This window comes from Carcharhinus amblyrhynchos, chromosome 15 (assembly GCF_965287045.1).
Source record: "Carcharhinus amblyrhynchos chromosome 15, sCarAmb.v2.hapA, whole genome shotgun sequence".
Classification (NCBI taxonomy): Eukaryota; Metazoa; Chordata; class Chondrichthyes; order Carcharhiniformes; family Carcharhinidae; genus Carcharhinus; species Carcharhinus amblyrhynchos.
In genome coordinates this window covers 66,963,470-66,987,804 of record NC_137338.1, presented here as the reverse complement: position 1 = coordinate 66,987,804, position 24,335 = coordinate 66,963,470, and the positions used below count along the sequence as shown (strand labels likewise).

The 24,335-nt window shown below is 43.2% G+C and overlaps 1 protein-coding gene across 1 annotated transcript in view; it reads right to left on the bottom strand.

The window, feature by feature from the left end:
* Nucleotides 1–1,291: 1,291 nt before the first annotated feature.
* The window catches only part of zrsr2 (zinc finger (CCCH type), RNA-binding motif and serine/arginine rich 2), a 31,114-nt gene continuing 8,070 nt past the window's right edge, over nucleotides 1,292–24,335 (bottom strand). The window contains exons 6-12 of the mRNA XM_080204109.1: nucleotides 22,605–22,643; nucleotides 19,429–19,544; nucleotides 15,053–15,266; nucleotides 6,823–6,878; nucleotides 5,848–5,957; nucleotides 2,945–3,866; nucleotides 1,292–1,561 (exon numbers count right to left, since the gene is read on the bottom strand). Coding sequence (XP_080060235.1) covers nucleotides 2,947–3,866; nucleotides 5,848–5,957; nucleotides 6,823–6,878; nucleotides 15,053–15,266; nucleotides 19,429–19,544; nucleotides 22,605–22,643 — 1,455 coding nt within the window. The 3' untranslated portion in view covers nucleotides 1,292–1,561; nucleotides 2,945–2,946. The remainder of the gene's footprint in view (nucleotides 1,562–2,944; nucleotides 3,867–5,847; nucleotides 5,958–6,822; nucleotides 6,879–15,052; nucleotides 15,267–19,428; nucleotides 19,545–22,604; nucleotides 22,644–24,335) is intronic.

Here is a 24,335-nt window from a genome sequence, read left to right as displayed (position 1 = left end):
TGTTGATTATCTGTTTATTATTGAATGGGTGTGCAAAAATTTCCATTGACTGCCAGTTGCTTTGGGATTTCTGGTGGCTTACAAAACAAATGATTTTAGCTTTTATATAAATGCAATTCTGTTTCTGGATATCATTCTCTTCCACAAAATGAACTCACCAAATTAATGGTTATTGCATTTGATGCCATATTTTGCTTCCTTTTTGTATGCACAACCACAATATTAAAAACCTCTCAGTTGAGTTTTGAGATGGTAACCTGGTCTTGCTGTTGTAATATGTAGATACCAACAACAAGAGACCAGAAAAATTCCCACAAAGCAGGTACATTAACCTGGTATTGTGAGACTTCTTAAAGTCCAACAGGTTTACCTGATGAAGGGGCAGTGCTCCGAAAGCTCATGATTCCAAATAATCCTGTTGGGAGTTTAACCTGCTGTCCACATCTCCACCTCATCACACAGTACGTAGCTGAACACTAAATAAAACTGCATTTTTATTCTGATTGCTCAATAAGGAGTGATGATCAACTCCTTCCATTCACCTCATGGAGATGTCACATTACTAGTCAGCATCTCTGCCTCAGTCCTCTTCCTGTGGATTGAGCAGACCTCGACCATGATGGTGGCAATTAGCTCTGGAGATGCTGGGCTGCCAGTTCCCCAAAGCCTGTCCATCTACCAGGCACAAGTCAGGAGGGTGGTAGAACATTCTCCACTTGCCTGGATGAGTGCAGAACTAGCAACACAAGCAGCTCAACACCATCCAGGACAAAGCAGCCCACTTGACTGGCACCCTATCCACTCCATCCACCATTGGTGCATAGTGATCAACAAGGCTGCTAAATGTGGAAAGACAACAAGCACAGGTAACCTCATCTTCAAGTCACATACCACCTGATATGAAAACACTATCATGGATGCAAACCTTGGCACTCTCTCCCAACTGCATTGTGGGTGTACCCAGACCATATGGACTGCAGTGACTCAAGGTGAGCTCAGCGCCACCATCTCAAGGGTAATTAGAGATGAATACCAGCTTTGTCGGCAATACACATTCAATGAAGAACTAAATAAAACTTTGTTTTCAGCCACCAGGTTAATGTAATACTCCAGATCCTTTTGTGTTAAGCAAGGTTTGAGAAGAGTGCAATGAAATTTGCAAAATTCATAAAATACTTACAAAATAAAAACTCAGTGTATTTGGCTTTACAAAAATATACAGTATGACTCATTAGCAAAAATCTCATATTGGTTAAGATGCATAATGCAAAATATTATACAGATATCCAGATCAGTATACAGCCAACATTTAATTTAAAATACTGTTTGACTACATCAGGAACTAGGCCATAAAGAACTTGGGAAATTTTAAATACATGTTGTCTAGAATATCAACTGTTTTATAATTGTTTGGATAATGGTGTTGAACAATGTTCATGAAGGATGGGAGCTTATTACAAATAGAGCTTGTGCATTGTCCTTGTACTCATTTTCTTGATTCCTTAGTTGATCCATGTAGTTTCATTTTTCATAAGCTTTTAGATTGTGACAAACTGTGACACTGAAAAATAGATTTTAAAGATTACCTTCCAGATACCACAGGACCTTTGCCTTTATTACAAGATTTAGCATGAACAATCAGAACTGCTCCAGATGATGTCTGAAATATTTAACAACCTGGTTTTATATTCCAAGCCTTTAGTTATTAACCCAAATAATTTTTGCAAACAAGCATATCAATTGCTGTCACCTTAAGGGTTTTATAAACTGACAGTGAGGTAATTCTGCTCATCTACAATATCCCACCATTTATAGTGTACTGTCTTTCCGTGTAAATTCATTCCCCCTACCCAAAGTGCAACCCTTCACAAAGAACGAAGAAGAACAACAAAATCAGCCCAGGAAACAGGCCCTTTGGCCCAACGAGCCCGCGCCGCCATCTCAACACCACCGGTCCACCTCTCTACCTCACCACCTTGAACTCCAAGCTCCTGGCCATTTCATCATCCTGTCAAAATTTTTCTGAAGACAGCTATGCAGAAGATGAAAAACTATTCAAATTATGCTTTTGAAATAGTACCTAGTGTTCAACATTTAAAAGTGAAAGTACGGAGGAACGAGATCACTTCAAAAAATGGTTACAAACGCTACTTAAAAAACCATTCTGACCCTCAGGATATTTGGTCTGGAGTCCCCATAAATCCCAGGATTCAATCTTGCTTCTCATTAAGTGCTGGGCTTGGCTTGGATGCTGAGCACAGATGGGCTGATGAGGCTGGGAATTTTTTGAAGGGGTTTGTAGCCCAGAGAGAGGTCCTGAGGAATGGAGTCACCCACCCTGCTGTGAACTATTGGGAGCTTGTGGTGTGAAACAACACGAGAATCACTGATCCAATACACTTGTAATTAACCTGCTGACCAAAGAATAAAGAAAATTACAGCACAGGAACAGGCCCTTCAGCCCTCCAAGCCTGCACCGACCATGCTGTCCGTCTGAACAAAACCCCTGCAATCCAATCGGGGACCAAAACCCCTGCAATCCAATCCTATTCATTTATTTGTCCAGACGTGCCTCAAAACTCACTATCGTATCTGCTCCACTATCATCTCCAGTAGCAAATTCCAAGCACCCATTACCCTGTGTAAAAAACTTGCCTCATACATCTTTAAACTTTGCCCCTCGCACCTTAAACTTATGCCCACTAGTAATTAACTCTTACACCCTGGAAAAAAGCTTCTATCGGCGACAGCTTTTCATTGCTTCCTCAAAGTCCTACTCTCTTTACTGGCTACCAGTATCGTTACCTGACCTCTACATCAGTTAACATCTTCTGTTTCCTGGATCTTCTACCTTCCTTGCCAGAGTTCCAGTCTCCTGATTCCCCTTGTCCCCAAGATGAATGGTACTGGAGCATTTCACCTAACAATGCAAAAGAACAGTTACCTTCACTCATCTACAGCTTCTGTTTCAGTTGTGTCTTCCAGTTTGACAGGTACCGTTGAATCACTTGCTGAGCTCTTTGTACTTGGAGAAGTGGAAAGGCTTCTGGCTTCAGGATTATCCATGGAAACTTGTGTGTCCTTCTCTGTTGAACTAGCTGGAGAGTTTTTGGGCTCACTTTCTGATCTTTTTGTTTTGGAGTCTTTAGATTTGCTTTCAGACTTGCTTTTGGCTTTCTTCTCTTTCTTTGCTTTCTTTTTGCTTCTTCTGTCTTTATTTTCAAAGTCTCTCTTTCTTTTCCTGTTCCATCCATGAGGACTTCTACTTCTGGATCGTGGCTTACTTTTACTTCTGCTTCGTGATTTCTCTGTCCCCAGTCCCCTGCTACTAGATCGATCTTGGCTTCGTCCTCTACTTCTGCTCCTGGATCTAGATTTGCTCCTGCTCCGTGACTGCTCTTCACTTCTGCTCCTTGATCTGCATGTGCTTCCACCTCTGCTTCTTGATCTTCTTCTCTCTTCACTTCTGCTTCGAGACCTCTGTGATCTGCGCATTTCTTTACTCCGGCTTCTGTGATATCTCTCTCTGCTTCGTGACCTTTTCCTGTCCTGACTTCTACTCCTAGACCTCTGTGACCGTCTCCTCTCTCTGCTCCTGCTTCTCTTTCTTTTCCTTTCAGACTCGCCACATCTTCTCTGTGTTCTGTCTGGACTACAGCTGTACCGCCTCCTAGATCGAATGTGGTAATCATGACGATAACTTGCTCTTTCACGTCTCTCATAGTATTTATTAGAATAGGATTTGGTTCTGTCGGGTGAGATGTAAAGGTCTCGGTCAGCCTCCCAGAATTCACTATTAGGATTCCTGAACACATGGAGGAAATTGCAGTGTTTCCCTCTGGGGCATTTGCGTCTTTCATAAAGTCCTGTTAAGCAAATTAATAAAATCTTTACAAAATGTCACTGGTTCCTAACATTCAAGTAGCAATAATCACTTTCACTGCTTCACCTTATTCTCTATCCCTGTTATCCAGGCAACTCAGATTTTGGTTACTTTTCCCTTAGCGCGAGTGTCACTGAACCATCACCTCTCTAACGCAAGCCCAATGGTCGGTTGCATCTTTGTTAGCCCGTCTTTCATTCAGATTTACCCAAGGGAGGTGATGGTCTAGTGGTATTATTGCTAGACTATTAATCCAGAAACTCAGCTAATGTTTTGGAGACAAGGGTTCGAATCCTGCCATGGCTGATGGTGGAATTTGAATTTTTAAAAAATCTGGAGTTAAGAATCTAGTGATGACGTGAAACCATTGTCAGTTTGTTGGAAAAACCCAACTGATTCACTAATGTTCTTTAGGGAAGGAAATCTGACATCCTTACCTGGTCTGGCCTACATGTGACTCCACAGCCATAGCAATGTGGTTGACTCTCAACTGCTCTCCAAGAGGAATTAGGGATGGGCAATAAACGCTAGCCAGCCAGTGATGCCCATGTCCCAAGAATGAATAAAAACAAAGGACAGATCTATCCTTAGTCCACTGAAATCGGCTCTCCAATTAAGTAGTTTTGATTCTGGGCTGCTCTTTATCTTTTTCCAAAACCAATCTAAATGTTATAGTAATATGATCACTACTTCCTAAATGTTACTCATTCTCCAGAACCAGATGCAACATCTGGAGGCATGCCTTATGAAGTTAGGTTGAGGGAGCTGGGACTCTTTTCCCTGGAGAGACGAAGGTTGAGAGGCGACCTGATAGAAGTTTACAAAATGTTGAGAGGAATAGATAGGGTGGACTCTCAGAGGCTATTTCCCCGGGTTGAAATGGTTGCTACGAGAGGACACAGATTTAAGGTGCAGGGAGGGAAGTTCAGAAGTGATGTTAGGGGTAAGTTTTTCACTCAGAGGGTGGTGAGTGAATGGAATCGGCTGCCGTCAGTGGTGGTGGAGGCGAACTCGCTGGGGTCTTTTAAAAGACTTCTGGATGAGTATATGGGGTTTAATGAGATTGAGGGTTATAGATAGGTCTGTAGGTTGGTAGGTGTTGATGTGATCGGCGCAACTCGTGGGCCGAAGGGCCTGTTTGTGCTGTAGTGTTCTATCTTCTATCTCCTTCCTTGTTGGGTTTGAAATGTGCTTGAGAAAAAATTCCTGAATTTCACTTCTCCCTCTGCTCTGTACATTTTGCTATACTAGTCTATATTAGAATAATTCAAGCCCCCATGATCGCTACTGGAGTTCTTGCGCCTCTAATTTTCCTGCAGATCTGCTCCTCTATTTTTCCTACTAGTTTGTGGTCAATCACAATGTAGTAGTACTTCTACTGTTTCCTAATTCTAACTAATAGCTTATTTCCTTGACTCCCTCTAGGATACCCCTCTTCTTTCCAGCACTGTAATGATTTTAATACTGCCATCCTACTTTTCCTTCCAGGATACCACAATTCCAAGAATATTTAGTACTCAGTTCTGGCCCCATTATCACCACAACATCATATTCCAATGTAGTTATTGGCACCTACAGCTCACCAACCTTATTTATCGTTCCATGCATTTAAGTACTTGCTCTATAAACGTTGTATTTTCTTGTCTGATCCCATGTAATATTTTGCAATTTCTTACTCTAGTGCCATCTGTCACTTGTAATCCTTTCTACTTATTTATTCTTTCTAATGTTATATCCAGGTTCACATCCCACTGTCAAGTTAATTTAAACCTTGGTCAAGAGCACTGGCAAATTGCCCACAAGGACACTGGTTCCAGCAGCCTGTATTAATACATTATAATGTAATCATTTTCATTAAGATAAGACTGATCATTATAAATTTCCAATTATCAAAAACCCAATTAACTGAAGCAATAAATGCATTGATATACTGAAAATGCAAAATGAGAAAATAGAGAACAAACCACATATCGCTGTTTTCCATCGAGTTACAGGTGAGAATTCACATTGCAACTGTTTCCCTGCGTACCAACGGCCATTGAAAAGTGCAAAGGCCTGCTGACACTCCTCCTCCCTACAGTAAACCACAAGCAATCAGCTGTTAGGAAAGCAGCAGCAAAGAATGATTAATTTCCTAAAAAAATCAACTTTACACTGAAGGTTACACTCTAGCAGAATCTTAGGGACACATTGTAGAAACACAGAATATGCAGTTTCATATGCCCAAGATGCCCCATATCCCAACGTATTACACCCACTAATCCCTCTAACCTCCGCTACCCTGGACACTAAGGGGCAATTTCTTAGCATGGCCAATCAACCTAACTCGCACACCTTTGGACTGTGGGAGGAAACCCACGCAGACACGAGGAGAATGTGCAAACTCCACAGAGTGACCCGAGCCGAGAATCGAACCCAGGACCCTGGACATGTGTGACCCGAGCTGAGAATCAAACCCAGGACCCCGGACGTGTTAAGCAGTAGTGCTAACCACTGTGTTACCGTGCCACCCAGGGGATGGTGCAGGAACATGCCTGCTGCTAATTGCTGAGAAGTACTGGAAAAGGCTGAGGTGGGGAGAGCAAAATGAAGGACTGGGACATGACAAAGGGAGGGATATACACACAATTCACAAAACTTAAGACATGTTTTAGAAAAGCAGTTTATCCCCAGCCACCCAGGCCAAGCCCCATTTCAGGTACCAGAGGCTCAAAGTTTAGCTCATACCCCCAGTGCAGTAATGAGAAAATGCTATATGGTTTGAAGTGACATTCTTTGGACAAAACATTAAACCAAGATCCCATCTGCCGCCCACATGATGTCCACAATCCTATGGCATCACATATAAACAGGGCAAAGGAGATCTTCCAACATCAAGCGTTTGTAAATCCAAATTTTTTAACTCAATGAAAAATAATGCAGAAAATACAAAAACTTACTTTTGATATTGAACATACACATTTCCTCTGAGATGTGGCTCATAATTGCAACTAACCTGGAAAATAAATATTGAGAATTAATACTGTAGTTTCGTGCATTTAAAATTTGGTATTGGATTATATGGGCGGCGTGGTGACACAATGGTTAGCACTGCTGCCTCACAGCAGCAGGGACCTAGGTTCAATTCCTGGCCTGGGTCATTGTGTGAAGTCTTACGTTCTTTGCGTCTGCATGGGTTTCCTCCGGGTGCTCCGATTTCCTCCCACAGTCCAAAAGACCATGCTGGTTAGGTGCATTAGCCATGCTAAATTCTCCTTCACAGTACCTGAACAGGTGCTAGAACGTGGCAACTAGGGGATTTTCACAGTAACTTCACTGTGGTGTTAATGTAAGTCTACTTGTGATACTAATAAATAAATTTAAATTTTTCAAGTACAGTATATTGGCTTTTCAAAAAGTTTTTCTCGATTCACCCATCTTAGCTTTGGAACTCAAAGTTAATGGCTGTGCGGAAGAAAACCCTTATTAAGGCTCAGAACAAGATGCGTTCCTCAAACCAGTATATTTTGAAAGCTGTGTGTTGTTACTTCCACGCTGGTTACTTTTGTATGGACATAGAATTTACATTAGATCAATACTGTTACTTGAAGTAAACTGCAATTCAAGGTGCGCAATTTCAAACGGCAGTGGAAATGTCTATAGTGTTATGAAGCTGGACCTCATGACAGGTCATCTAGACTCGAAATAAGAACATAAGAAATAGGAGCAGGAGTAGGCCATCTAGCCCTTCGAGCCTGCCCCGCCACTCAATAAGATCATGGCTGATCTGTCTTGGCTCAGTTCCACATTCCCGCCCTCTCCCCATAACCCTTAATCCCCTCTCTTATCAAAAACCCATCAACCCTTGCAGGTGCAGCAGGTGGTCAGGAAGGCGAATGGGATGCTGGCCTTCATCGCAAGGGGGATTGAATATAAAAGTAGGGAGGTCTTGCTGCGGCTGTATAGGGCATTGGTGAGGCCGCAGCTGGAGTACCGTGTGCAGTTTTGGGCGCCGTACTTACGCAAGGATATTTTAGCCTTGGAGGGAGTGCAGAGGAGGTTTACTAGGCTGATGCCTGAGTTGAGGGGGTTGAGCTATGAGGAGAGGCTGAATAGATTAGGCTTGTACTCGTTAGAGTTTAGAAGAATGAGGGGAGATATCATTGAGATGTATAAGATGATGAATGGGATGGATAGGATAGAGGTGGAGAAACTCTTCCCGCTCAGAAAGGATAGTAGGACTAGGGGGCATAGCCTCAAGATAAGGGGGGGGGGGGGGGGGTGCGGTTTAGAACAGAGTTGAGGAGGAACTTCTTCAAAGGGTGGTGAATCTCTGGAATTCTCTGCCCGTTGAAGTGGTGGAGGCTGCCTCGCTAAATATTTTTAAGACGCGGGTTGATGGGTTTTTGATGAGAGAGGGGATTAAGGGTTATGGGGAGAGGGCGGGAATGTGGAACTGAGCCACGACAGATCAGCCATGATCTTATTGAATGGCGGGGCAGGCTCAAAGGGCTAGTTGGCCTACTCCTGCTCCTATTTCTTATGTTCTAACCCGCGTCTTAAAAATATTTAGTGAGGTAGCCTCCACCACTTCAACGGGCAGAGAATTCCAGAGATTCACCACCCTTTGAGTGAAGAAGTTCCTCCTCAACTCTGTTCTAAACCGCCCCCCCTTTATCTTGAGGCTGTGCCCCCTAGTCCTACTGTCCTTTCTGAGCGGGATGAGTCTCTCCACCTCTATCCTATCCATCCCATTCATCATCTTATACGTCTCAATGAGATCTCCCCTCATTCTTCTAAACTCTAACGAGTACAAGCCTAATTTATTCAGCCTCTCCTCATAGCTCAACCCCCTCAGCTCCGGCATCAGCCTAGTAAACCTCCTCTGCACTCCCTCCAAGGCCAAAATATCCTTGCGTAAGTACGGTGCCCAAAACTGCACACAGTACTCCAGCTGCGGCCTCACCAATGCCCTATACAGCCGCAGCAAGACCTCCCTACTTTTATATTCAATCCCCCTTGCTATGAAGGCCAGCATCCCATTCGCCTTCCTGACCACCTGCTGCACCTGCAAGCTGAGTTTTTGTGACTCATGCACAAGGACCCCGAGGTCCCTCTGCACCGTCGCCTGCTGCAGTTTTTCGCCACTTAAGTAATAACCCTTCCTACCATTATTCCTACCAAAGTGGACCACCTCGCACTTGCCAACATTAAATTCTATTTGCCATTTCCTGGCCCATTCGCCCAGCCTATCTAGATCCTTCTGCAGACTCTCCACACCCTCCGCACAATTTGCCGTTCCACCAATCTTGGTGTCATCAGCAAATTTCGACACCCTACACTCGGTTCCCTCCTCCAGATCATCTATATAAATGGTAAATAGCTGAGGCCCCAGCACCGACCCCTGGGGCACTCCACTAGTCACCATCCGCCAATCCGAATAGCACCCATTGACCCCCACTCTCTGCTTCCTATTTGACAACCAATCCTCTATCCACGCTAACACCCTACCCCCAACTCCATGTCCCCGACCTTCTGCAATAACCTCTTGTGAGGTACCTTGTCAAACACCTTCTGAAAATCAAGAAAGACCACATCCACCGGTTCTCCTCTATCCACCGCCCTAGACACATCCTCATAGAGCTCTAGTAAATTTGTCAGACACGACTTCCCTTTAACGAAACCGTGCTGCGTCTGCTCTATCAAGCACTTTCTCTCAAGATGCCTCGCTATTTCCTCCTTGATGACGGATTCTAACATTTTACCTACAACAGACGTTAAACTAACCGGCCTATAATTCCCTGCCTTTTGCCTGGCACCCTTCTTAAACAACGGCGTAACATTAGCCGTTTTCCAATCTTCCGGCACTTCCCCGGAATCCAGCGACGTCTGGAAAATAACCATCAAGGCATCCACTATCACCTCCGCCATTTCTTTCAGAACCCTCGGATGCATTCCATCCGGTCCTGGGGACTTGCCTCAATCAGCCCCTCCAGTCTGTCGAGCACCACCTCTCTAGTAACAGTAATGTCATGAAGACCCTCCAGTCCTACCACCTTTCCATCTCTAACACCCGGCAAATTATTCACGTCCTCCTCCGTGAAGACAGAAACAAAAAAGTTATTCAAGACCTCAGCCATATCCCCATCCCCTACCACTAAGTCCCCCTTCTCATCCTCTAAGGGTCCAACGTTCACCCTAGCCAGCCTCTTCCTTTTTATATATTTATAAAAACTCTTGCTATCCTTTTTTATATTAAGCGCTAGCCCAGCTTCATAGTTTCTCCTACCCTTCTTTATCAACTTCTTTGTCAATCTTTGTTGACATTTAAACCTCCCCCAATCCTCTTCTCGCCCACTACTCTTAGCTACTCTAAATTCCTCCGCTTTTAATTTAACACTTTCCTTCACCTCCTTCGTTATCCACGGCTTATTACCTCTCCTCCTATGGTCCTTTTTGACCATCGGAATAAATTTCTGCTGAGCACCAAGAAAGATCTCCTTAAAGATCCTCCACTGCTCCTCAGCAGACCTACCTTCCAAAGCGCTCCCCCAGTCCACATTCGCCAATTCTTCTCTCATCCTACCGTACTCCCCTCTGTTCAAACAAAGGACACGCGTCCGGGAACCCACTTTCTCCTCCTCCATCTGCACCAGAAACTCCACCATACAATGATCGCTCTCCCCAAGAGGATCCTTCACCGCAAGGTCCCTAATTCTACCCACCTCATTACATAACACCAGATCCAAGATAGCTCGCTCCCTCGTCGGCTCCAACACACACTGTTCCAGAAAACTATCCCGGCAGCATTCCAAGAACTCCTCCTCGAGCCCACCGCGTCCAACATGGGTCGACCAATCTATATGTAGATTGAAATCCCCCATAACTACGGCCGTCCCATTCCTGCACGCCGCACTTATTTGCGCGTTAACAGCCTGCCCCACCTCCAGATCATTATTCGGGGGCCTATAGACGACACCCACCAGCGTCTTCCTCCCTTTGCTGTTCCTAATCTCTACCCACAACGATTCCACTTTCTGCTCCTTGGCTCCAATATCATCCCTTGCTACCACCCTGATGCTGTCCTTAATCAGCAGAGCTACGCCACCCTCCCTTTTTCCTCCCGCCTATCCTTCCTAAACACTTGATACCCCTGGACATTCAGCTCCCAGTCCCTGTCACCTTGCAGCCACGTCTCTGCAATGGCCACCAGATCATATCCATTTGTGCCGATCTGCGCCACCAGCTCATCTACTTTATTCCGAATGCTTCGTGCATTCATCCCAACCTTCACCTATTTGCCAACCTATTTGCCGTAACGCCACCAACCATACTCACGCCCCCTACTCCCTCTATTATTGGGACATCCTCGGCCTCTTCCCTTACCTGTACCCTCTCCTTAACTTTCGACCCCGTAATGTCACCTACCCTCGCACCCTCCCGCCCCCCTAATTAGTTTAAAGCCCTGTCTACAGTCCTCTTTACTCTATTTGCCAGCACTCTGGTCCCAGCACGGTTCAGACCCAACCCATCTCGCCCGAACAGGTCCCACCTACCCCAATACTGATGCCAATGCCCCATAAATGCAAACCCATTCCTCCCACACCAATCCCTGAGCCACCCATTCACTTCCTTAATCCTATCAACCCTACGCCCATCTGCACTTGGTTCAGACAGTAGCCCAGAGATAACCACCTTGTTGGTTCTACTTTTTAATTCCATTCCCAGCTTTTCATACTCCCTCCCCAGATCCTCAGTTCGCATTTTGCCTACGTCGTTGGCACCCACATGTACCACAACGACCGGATTCGCACCCTCCCACTCCAGGTTCCTCTGCAGCCCAGATGCGACATCCCGGACCTGAGCACCAGGCAGACAACACACCCTTCTGTGCACTTTGTCATTGTGACAAAGGACATGTCAATACCCTTCACCCCACTATCCCCAATCACTACTACGTTCCTTTTCACCTCTTTGTCCTGCTGCATCACTGTACCATGTGCAGTTTGCTCACCGACCTCACCTCCCTCGTCCTCGTCCAGACTGGAAGCAAGAACCTCAAACCTGTTATGCAGATTGAGAGGCTGAGGCATCTGCTCCCCACCCTCCTTCCTCCGCTCCCCACCCCCCTTCCTCCTCTCAGCAGCCCCCTCTTGTTCCTGACCCTTAGAGTTAGCCAGTTTAGGGGGGGGGGGGGGGGGTGGATGGATGTCACTTGCACCCCATTGACAGTGGCACCCTCTCTCCCCCTGATGAGCCTGTGTCTGTAGCTCAGAGGCCAGCTCATCTACCTTGAGCTGGAGCTCCTCCAGCAACCTGCACTTACTGCAGACATGGTCACTGGGAAGGACCCTGGGGTTCACCAGTTCCCACATCACACAGAAACAACACATCACATGCCCCTCCATTATTCGCTGTAATAGTATTGAAAATTTCCACATGAACTTACCTGGCCCTTTTTCTCCCCAGCCCTTTTGATATTAAGCCCTAGTAGCTCACTCTGCTTCCCTCTCACTCCACTGCCCGCTCCGACGCTGCCCGCTGTCTACACCAGGCCTCTTTTTAAACCTGACGCTGATTTAAAGCTTGCTGGGCCACAACTCCCTTCTAACCACTCCCTTAGAATTCTTAAAGTGGTAAATACAAAAAGCCCGCAAAAATGCTTTTACATGATTTAAACAGTTCTACAAGGAACAAAGTGCTTTAAACTTATTTAAACAGGTTTTTAACAGGTAAATTCTTATCTCTCTCTCTGCTCCTTCACTCCTCTGCTCCAGCAAACAATGGAAGGCTTCACCGTGTGACCATGTGACCACCTGAAATTCCATCCCATTCATCATCTTATACGTCTCAAATGAGATCTCCCCTCATTCTTCTAAACTCTAACGAGTACAAGCCTAGTTTATTCAGCCTCTCCTCATAGCTCAACCCCCTCAACTCCAGTATCAGCCTAGTAAACCTCCTCTGCACTCCCTCCAAGGCCAAAATAACCTTGCGTAAGTACGGCAACCAAAACTGCACACAGTACTCCAGCTGCGGCCTCACCAATGCCCTATACAGCCGCAGCAAGACCTCCCTACTTTTATATTCAATCCCCCTGGCTATGAAAGCCAGCATCCCATTAGCCTTCCTGACCTCCTGCTGCACCTGCAGGCTGGGTTTTTGCGACTCATGCACAAGGACCCCGAGGTCCCTCTGCACCGTCGCCTGCTGCAGTTTTTCGCCACGTAAGTAATAGTCCTTCCTACCATTATTCCTACCAAAGTGGACCACCTCGCACTTGCCAACATTAAATTCTATTTGCCAGTTCCTGGCCCATTCGCCCAGCCTATCTAGATCCTTCTGCAGACTCTCCACACCCTCCGCACAATTTGCCGTTCCACCAATCTTGGTGTCATCAGCAAATTTTGACACCATACACTCGGTTCCCTCCTCCAGATCATCTATATAAATGGTAAATAGCTGAGGGCCCAGCACCGACCCCTGGGGCACTCCACTAGTCACCATCCGCCAATCCGAATAGCACCCATTAACCCCCACTCTCTGCCTCCTATTTGACAACCAATCCTCTATCCACGCTAACACCCTACCCCAACTCCATGCCCCCTGACCTTCTGCAATAACCTCTTGTGAGGTACCTTGTCAAACACCTTCTGAAAATCAAGAAAGACCACATCCACCGGCTCTCCTCTATCCACCGCCCTAGACACATCCTCATAGAACTCCAATAAATTTGTCAGACATGACTTCCCCTTAACGAAACCGTGCTGCATCTGCTCTATCAAGCAATTCCCCTCAAGATGCCTCGCTATTTCCTCCTTGATGACAGATTCTAACATTTTACCTACAACAGACGTTAAACTAACCGGCCTATAATTCCCTGCCTTTTGCCTAGCACCCTTCTTAAACAACAGCGTAACATTAGCCACTTTCCAGTCTTCTGGCACTTCCCCAGAATCCAGCGATATATTGGCTCTATTCTCTCCCGACAGATGCTGTCAAACCTGCTGAAATTTTCTAGCGTTTTCTGTTTTTGAGTCATTGATTTTCACCAACAAGGTTCACCTCAATCTGGAAGACTCAGGCTCAGTACAATGATTCCCAGAGGACACGGGAAGTTTTGATCTAGGGTGGCAAGAAAAAGCAAAGTTTGTAGATAAGTGGGAGTCAGAGAAGGACTGCTCCTGTAATGTTATTCTTCTGCCAGTAGCATAGCGCACAAAAGGTGTTGTAAAATGCATCTTGATTGCATTAGCTAATGTAAGAGTATCTATTCTTTAGTTTAGTAGTGGCCTGTTAAGTAACATTTAATCTTTGTTGATTTTAGTTTCATTGTTATTGTGAAAATCCTAAAACATGAAATCTTAACCTTTGATATTTCTATCAGTTGCTGGGAAACTTATCGCTTTTTAAAAGTTGCTGGTCTCTGTGGAGGTAACAATAAATCAATCATAAATCTGGGAAGAACACTTGCAAACTTAAAACATGCTAAAATAAACAAGAGTTGTTCAAATACCTGACTGGCCTCACGTATCATAATGATTCTGTGACACAATCATGTCAAACACATAGGGCAGGATTTTCCAGCCGCAGTCACCCCAAGTCCAGAAAATCCCACCTGAAATCAATGGATCTTTGCATGGTCCAAGTCCCACCCACTACAATTCCTGTGGTGGTTGGGACTGAAAAATTCTGCCTAGAGTCTCTTGGTCGGATGACAGGTAGAAGTTCTCACAGTTCTAGTCTCAACGTGCCATAAAGTACAAAAATTATTTAGAAGGATGATACCAGAACTGGGGGTTGTAACCATAAAGACTGATCAAGCTGGGGTGTTTTTCTCTAGGAGAGAAATTTGAGTAAAAGAGGTCTTTAAAATTATGAAGGGGTTCAGTAGATTATAAGTGGAAATAATGCTTCCACCAGTGTGAGGAGTCTAAAACTAGGGGCCATAAAAATAAGATGGTCACTGATAAAAAGTTCAACATAATGCCACAAAGGAATATTTGAAGCAAAAGCTCAGATATATTTGAGGAGAAGCCAGGTTAATGTGATGGAGAAGAAATGAAGGATGTACTGATACGGTTACATAGAGGGTGGGAAGAAGGCTCATTAGGAGCAGATGCAGCTTAATGGCCAGTTTCTACATTGTATACAGCATTAAATTGCTGATTAAATGAATATATAAAATACCTTAAATTGTACAACTTTTCCAATGTTCTTAAATTCAGGTAGTACATCCTCATAGAATTCTACAAACTGCTGGTAAATGTCCTCTTCACTGTGCTCCAGCCCAGAATCAGTATCATAATCATCTCGCCTACTTTCCTCCATTCCAAAGGTAATAAACATGGCTCGGATAAGAAGAGTTTGACTTGATGCTGGGTAAACGTGTTTACGAGAACACCTGTATGAAAGAAATTTGCAATCATTCCGTCGCACATATATTTGATTCTCTTGCCTAACAAGAATCTATTTACTTCTGCCTTAAAAATATCCAGTGACACCACTTCCAAACAGTTCCCCCCAAGTTCCAGACTCACCACTAGAGGGAACATCCTTCCCATGTCCACTTTGTTGGGACTATTCAGGATCTTATATACTTCAATCAAGTCACCCCTCACTCTTCTAAACCACAAATTAAACAAGCCCACCCTTTCCTCAAGGCAACCTGCTTATTCCAGGTATCAATCTAGTAAACCTTCTCTGAACCACCTCCAATGCATTTACTTCCTTCCTTAATTGCACACAGTATTTTGAGATGCCAATGTCATATATAACTGAAGCATAATATCCTTACTTTTACATTCAATAATCAGTAAGCTTCTGAACCCTTGCAGGTATCTTATATGGAGGTTACAGGGATTAAGTTACAAAATAAACACAAATATAGATAACAACAGGAGTTCATTCAGCCTCTCAAGGCTGTTCATCATATAACGATATCACGGCTGATTTGTATTTAACTCCCTTGGCCAGTCTTTGCGCCACATCCCTTGATTCCCTATCCTAATAACCAGTAATCTGGGCCTGAAAGCTTCAATTGACCCATATCCACAGCCTATTGGGAGAGAGAATTCCAGATTTCCACTGTGAAAAAGCATTTTGTGATTTCACTTCCAAATGGTCTAGTTCTCCTTTTAAGATTGTTCCTCATGTTCTAGATTCCCTTTCCCAGAACAAATCACTTCTATACATCCCCTCTGTCTAACTCTTATCATCCAGTTTATCTTTCAAAGTGAAAGTGACAACATTCATCATCTGGGTGCTGAGCAGGGTTCCAGTGGATAAGTAGATGACTACTAAGGGCAACCTGTGTCCGGAAGGCCCTGCTGCAAATAGAACACTACAGCACAGAAACAGGCCCTTTGTCTCTTCTTAGCTGTGCCAAACCATTTCTCTGCCTAGTCTCACTGACCTGCACCTGGACCATATCCCTCCATGCCCCTCTCATTCATGTAAATAGGACAGGATACTGCAGATGACTGAGCTTTGGATGAGTTGCTGGCTCAGGGTTTCCCCTCCTTGCATTTTCTCTGTGATTTGCTTTTGAAGGAGGCTGCACCATTTCATTTTGTTACACCATATGTAAGCAATCCCTCTCTGCTGTCTTAAATATTAGTGACAATTACAATTTCCAAATTCAAGGTAACAATCATAAAATAAATTAGAGTAGACCACTCGACTCCTCAAACCTACTTGGCTATTCAATAACACCGTGGTTGATCTGACTGTGGCCTCAATCCTCCATTCCAGTCTGCCCCACATAACTCTTGACTCCCTTGTAGATCGAGGATCTCTCTAACTTGGCCTGAATAGATTCAATGGCCCAGTCCCTACTGCTCTATGGATAGAGAATCTCATAGATGAACGCAAAAGAAATTCTTCATTTCAAATGCAGGACCCCAAATTTTGAGCCTATGCCCACTAGTTCTAGTTTGCTGCATAATGGAGAACATCCTCTCAGCATCTAATCTTGTCAAGGTTCAAATCTAGAGAGCATTCAAAAATAATTACACACACATCCACAACTTCCCACTTGTTTCTCCCGTGAGCCTGAGGTGAATATACCAATTAGGATCAGCAGTAGGCCACTTAGTCTCTCAAACCTGTTCCACCATTCAAGAAGAACATGCCTTGCAGAATGATCTATCCCAGGTCATATGATCTTTCCATACAAAAAATGAAACTAATCAATTTTTTTCCATAAAATCCCTCAAGTGCCATTCAGCCCATTGAACCTGCATTGACAACAATCTCACCCAGGCTCTAGCCCTCTAACACATATATTGATCTCGCAAGTCCCTCTGACACTAAGGGGCAATTTAGCATGGGCAATCTTGCATGGCCAATCAACCTAACGTACACATCTTTGCAGCATGGGAGGAAACTGGAACATCTGAAGGAAACCCATGCCAACATGGGGAGATGGCGGATGGAGTTTAATGCGGAGAAGTGTGAGGTAATCCATTTCGGTAGGAATAACAGATGTGTTGAGTATAGGGCTAACGGGAGGACTTTGAATAGAGTGGAGGAGCAGAGGGATCTAGGTGTATGTGTACATAGATCCCTGAAAGTTGGGAATCAAGTAGATAAGGTTGTTAAGAAGGCGTACGGTGTCTTGGCGTTTATTGGTAGGGGGATTGAATTTAGGAGTCGCAGCATCATGTTGCAACTGTACACAACTCTGGTGCGGCCGCACTTGGAGTACTGTGTGCAGTTCTGGTCCCCACATTACAGGAAGGATGTGGAGGCTTTGGAGAGGGTGCAGAGGAGGTTTACCAGGATGTTGCCTGGTATGCAGGGGAGGTCCTATGAGGAGAGACTGAGGGATTTGGGGTTGTTTTCACTGGAAAGAAGGCGGCTAAGAGGGGATCTTATAGAAACATATAAGATGATTAGAGGTTTAGATAGGGTGGATGGTGATAGCCTGTTTCCTCGGATGGAGAAATCTAGCACGAGGGGGCATGGCTTTAAATTAAGGGGGGGTAGTTATAGGACGGATGTCAGGGGCAGGTTCTTTACCCAGAGGGTGGTGAGGGACTGGAATGCCCTGCCTGCTGCAGTTGTAAATGCGCCTAGTTTGGGGGCGTTTAAGAGATTGGTGGATAGGTTTATGGACAAAAAGGGATTGGTTTAGATTAGTGGGTCAATGTTTTTTTTTAAAAATAAGACTGGTCGGCGCAACATTGTGGGCCGAAGGGCCTGTTCCGCGCTGTAATGTTCTATGTTCTATGTTCCACACAGTGACCCAAGCTGGGAATTGAACTTGGGTCCCTAGTGTTGTGAGGCAGCAGTGCTAACCACTGCGCCGCCTGGTACGGCATCTCCAAGGCATCCGCTTTGATAGAATCTTTACTGAGATAATTTCAGCTTTAAAGCAGTTCCAATATTACCAGCACTAAGCTATTAAAACAAATTGAAGAGACAAAGCACTGGTACTGTGATTATTCAAGAAACAAGGGAAGTTAATTCATCCAGAAAGTCTTTCTAAAAAACTTCGATCAAACAAGAATCACAGACCACTTGCTGAGTTTTTATAACACTAAACTGAATCATGTTTAGACTTTAATAGACAATATTTTCTGCCATCTAACACAACCAACTTTATTGCTCAATACTAACCTTTTACTGACCTTCCCACAAATAGCAACAGCTCAGCTAAAATTATGTTATAGCATAACATAATTATGTTATGCTATAACATACAAACCTACAAACATTTGACACCAGCTTTCTCTAGATCTAAACTGTGAAACACATTCCAGAACTATTCTATGAGATGGAAATATCTCAGGTGAGGAAAAGAGATGGATTTGGCGGGGGGGGGGGGGGGGGGGGGGGTGGACATTTCTTACTTATGCCGCCCCCCAACACTAATGTAGAAAAATATAGGTGCTGCTACATTAGCAGCATATAGATGTGCAGGTTAGATTGATTGGCTATGCTAAAATTGCCCCTTAGTGTCCAGAGATGCGTAGGTAGATCAGCACACATAGATCACCACAGTGCAGAGAGAGACCCTTCGGCCCATCGAGTTTGCACCGAACACAATCCCATCCAGGCCCTACCCCCATATCCCCTACATTAGAGGATTAGAGGGGTTAGCGGGTACATATGCAGGGATATGAGGATAGGGCCTGGGTGGGATTGTGGTCGGTGCAGACTCAATGTAGGGTTTCTGTGATAAAGCTAAAACCATTTCTTAACAGAAAAATGCTGCCATTTCTGGTGTTCAATGGTTGTCATTAACAGGGACATTAACAGAACAAGTTTCTATCACAGACTGGTTTAATCTGGAGCCACCTGGTGTACCAGCAAACTCTGCAGCAGACAAAGCAATAGGAATCCCCACCAGAGTGGCAGCAGTCCCAGATTAATTCCCAAGTTGATCCCGACTCCAATCAAATCAAGTAACAGTACTTCAGGACTGACATCAGCGCATCTGGGCAACAAAACATTTCTTTAACAGGCAGTTGGTGTGCTTTGAACAAAGGTTACACTATTAAAAGTTGTACTTTGTCCAATTATATTTCGAATTGATCATTTATTCAAAATATTTTACTCACCTATCACCAAATCTGCAGGATCCAGTCTTTAGAAAGAATGGACAATATGATTTATCCTTTTCAGTCCCATAATCCTCTGGTGCTTCTGGATTATGCCAAGTGCCACCATTCTCCAACTGTTGGCAAAATAAATTACAACGGAATTACTCCAATCGTGAACATCAAGCTACTGTTTCCAGGGCTGTCACCTCCTCTCCTCTGGAGATCTTCCCTCTGCAGCCTCCAACCTCAGCCCCTACTTCTACCACCTTCCCAAAATTCACGAACAGGACTGTTCTGGTACACATCTCATTTCAGCCTGTTCCTGCCCCATGGAACTTATTCCTTCCTATCTTGACTCTACTTTCTTTCCATTGTCCACTTTCTTCCCAACTACATTTGTGAATGTTTTGGTACTCCATGTCATTTCAACAATTTCCAGGCCCTACCAGTTTTTTTACACTCTGGAAATCCAATACCTTGACACCTCTGTTTTTGTTCTTTATTTTTGCTAAACGCCAGTCTCAGATTCTTTTCAGTACAGAAGGTGGCCATCGGCCCACTGAGGAGTCTGCACTGGTTCTCAAACAGTAGATGACGTCCTTGTCCATGAATTAAAAATGTTAGTATACAGTTACATAGCAAGTCATTAGAACAGCTAATAGAATGTTACACTTATTGCGAGGAGAATGGATTATAACAGTAGGGAGATTATGCTTCTGTTGAATGATACACTGTTGCGAACGCATCTGGAACACTACCAACAGTATTCATAGAATCTTACAGTGCAGGAGGCGGCCATTTGGCCCATCTAGTCTGCACCAACCACAATCCCATCCATTCCCTATCCCCATGAATTTACCCTAGCTATTCACCTAACACTAGGGTCAATTTTGCATGGCCAATTCACCTAACCTGCGCATCTTTGGACTGTGGGAGGAAACCATGCAGACATGGGGAGAAAGTGCAAGCTCCACACAGTCACCCGAGGCTGGAATCGAACCTGGGTCCCTAGCTCTGTGAGGCAGCAGTGGTAACCACTGTGCCACCCAAATATTCCTTATTTAATGAAAGAGATAAATGCATTAGCAGTTCAGAAAACAGTTTATCAGACTAATACCAGGAAGGGACAGGTTGCCCTTTGAGTGATGATTGGACAAGTTAGGTTTGTACTCAATTTAAGAGGAAGAGGTGACTTGATTGAAACCTTTAAGATCATGAGGGGTCTTGACAGGGCGGATGTGGAGAGGATATTTCCTCTTATGGGTGAATCTAGAAATAGGGGTCATGGTTTAAAAAAATAAGGGGTCACCCATTTAAGATAGCAATGAGAAACTTTTTCTCTGAGGGTCACGAGTCTCTGGAATTCTCTTCCTTAAAAGGCAGTGGCAGTAAAGTCTCTGAATATTTTTAAGACAGAACTAGATAGATTCTTGATTAACAAGGGGATAAAAGGTTACCAGGGATAGGCAAGAATACAGGTTGAGGTTATATGATCATTTTTAATGGGAGAGCAGGTTAGAAGGGGTAAGTGATCTACTCATGCTCCTAATTCATGTTTGTATGTATAGACAGCAGAGGCAGCATCCTATAGACAGAGCTAAGAGATCACAAAACTGACAGATTAAATTAAATCATACCCAATCATGAATGATGGTGGACTATTAAATAATCAAAGATGAGGACATTCTATAGACACACCCATCTTCTTTGATAGGGGAGCCAAGATGTCAGTGCAAAAGACAAGTATAACAACCCCTCCTTAGCTAGAAGTACTGAGTCTATTATTGATGTCTCACGGGATATCAAGAAACAATTGAAGATACTGGATACTATGGCCCGATAACATCCTGGCAGTTGTACGAAACATCGGTGCTTCGGAACTAGCCACATCTATCAGGATGTTCAAGTATAGCTACAACACTGGCATCTACCCCACAAAATGGAAAACTTCCCATCTGGCCAATTACCGCCCCATCAGGCTACTCTCGATCCTCAAGAGAGATGGATAGGTCAACAGGAGTGCCATCAAGCTACACTTAATACAGCAGTAATCTGCTTACCGACACACAGTTTGGGTTCTGCCAGGGCAGTAGGCTCCAGATCTCATTACAACTTTGTTTCAAAATGACACAAAAGAGCTGAACAAGAGGTGAGATGAGAATGACTTTGCCATCAAGGCAGCATTTGACCGTGTGGATCTCTGAGCCCCATTAAGACCAAAGTGAATGGGAATCAGAGGAAAAGAAACATATTGTGCGCATATAGCATCTTTCAGGGTATCTCAAAACAACCTGTTAAGTGCAAGAAGTTTTGAAGAATTGCAAAAGCAAAATTATATTTGTTTTGTTGGCATGTTTAACATAATTATCAAATATGTGATAGAATCCTAAGAAAATTAGATCACCTTGCCAATTTGCATAAAGCATGACCCACAAAATTAAATGATCAGATAATCTGTTTTGAGTGATATTATTTGTGGGTGAATATCCATCAGGATCTCACAGTCCCCATTCTTCAAGAAAATCCTTTTCCATCACGTGACTCATGGAAGGTAACATCTCCAGCAGTGCAGCACTTCCTCAGTTCTTCACTGACGTGCCAGCTGTGGTTTTGTTCTCTAATCTGCGCAGTGGAGTTTCAGCCTATGATTTTCTGTCTCACAAATGAGTGCGCAAACCTCAATGGATACTTGTTAGTTTTCTCTGACGAGTAAGCTAACCCCTAAGCCCTCCAATGTTTTTTTTAAAATCAATGTCACCACTTGCCATCACGGGAAGATATGACAGAATTCCAATCTAATAGTTCCTCTTATTGAACAGTAGGACATGGATCACTGGATTCTCCACTTCCTTCTGCTCTGAAGAATTACACTGACTCAAAGCACTAACCCTGTTTCTCTCATCACAGATGCTGTCAGATCTGAGGAGTTTTCCAGCATTTTCTGCTTTTTATTCCAGATTTCCAGCAGCTGTAGCATTTTGTTTGTAATGTACAAGTGGATTCTCCTCCCTCCCTATTACAGAATGGTATGAACCCTTTAAAACAAGAACACTCCTTGGCATTTAAAGTTCAATGCTGAACAGACACCTTATAACTGTTCAATCTAGAACAATATTTTACTAAATACATTTTCCATTAAGTATAATTCAAATTAAATTCAATTTTACTCAAAGGATTCAAAGACCATACAGTACCTGATTTTCTGCCTGATCCAGCATTTTCTGAACAGCTTCCTACAAATGGTGTAAAGATAGGACTGGTAAAAACCCTGTAGTACTTATCTGGTACACATCTGATTCTACTTGTTAAGAATGAGAAATTAGACAGTGGATTCATGACAGGGGACTTAAGTTATTTAAAAACTTACTTACAGACAAGTAAATTCAAAATTAAACAAATGAGCCCCATTACAAACTAAGTTGCAAAAACATTAAATACACTGAGATGTACAAATTTAAATTGAAAAAAATACTATAATCCAGCATTCGTGGTGAAAATAGCTGTCAAATCAAAATACTGCTCATTCATTTGGGCTTAATTTTTTTTCTCTTCCCTCCCAACATTTAGTGCATTAGCTGGCAATTAAACCTAGAAAAAAGTAACAAAATTGTAATTTTTAAAATCAATAATGTACACAGCCAGGTATGTATCAGCATCTGGAACATGACTAGCTCTGTCCCTTTATGCTGACATCCAAGACATAAATTAATTTACAAAGTATCTGACTACACCCAGGGGCTTTCTTTTAACAGAACTAGCTGAAAGGTATCAAGTCAGTGTGCAAGCAGTGTTTGAATTGTTTGCAAGACTGACATGAATGATAAACTATTTGTAGTTAATAAGTTCCCAATACAAAAATGATTCTGCTCGTAAGTCTTTACATTTACACAGAATGGAGGGATATCAAATTAAAACGACTCCGATAATTCAAATCACGTTTGCTAAGCATAATGAAAAAGATACATCTCGATGTATTAGTCAGTAAGGACGAGCGGTGGAAACTCTTTAGTGCAGGACTGTTAAGGAATATCACTTGTGCAGATCCAGATAATTTTCATGAACACATGTAAATACAATGCTCTTACAAAATAAAGTGTTACATTATCAAGGTAAGCAAGATTACATTAAAAAGAAATTCAGTTTGTAGGATTAACTGTTGAGTTCCTCTACTTTCAGTCTGAGACATAGTTTAATCTGGATGAACTTTAACACCTTTCAATATACTCTCGAATAGGATTGTAACTGAGCAAAACATTTAAAACTCTCGTTCCAGCTGTCTGATGAAAACTTCAGACTACTGAAGCATTTCTACATACATTACTTAGACAACTTTGCAGAGAGCAAGTTTTATTTGATTAGAATTTGAACGTGCTCCCAACACATTTCCACAACTTCACATGAAAATAAATTACCTACTCAATGAGGAAGTACTGATCAACAGGATTTCATTACATTTTGATCATAAATAAGCTATTTGATTTAAAATTTTAAACAGTAAAGTACCAATAATAGAGAAAAATCCTTCTTAATAATGTATATATTTCTGTATTACATTGGAGACTGCTGCCCAAATCATGTCATTCCATAGTCTTCAACCAATACTTAAAATCTGGGTTTTTTGACTGAGAACCATCAATTTTAACTGCATTTCTACCACTGATGTCTATTGCATTTGATGAAGTTACTCTTTTTAGCTAGTTTGACCAAGTTCCTTTGGTACATTTTGATATGAGTTCAGTTTATTACACCAACAGATCTTTGGTGCGCAACTTTTCAAAAATGCGGCAGTCAGGGAATGTACCTTAGCAAAATGGAAATTTGAAGCATTTCTTCAGCTATGCCATTTAAAGATAAAATAGTTGGGAGTCAAATAAGCCACAGTACATTAAGCATGGCTTTTTATTTCCCTCAACTACATTGGAAAT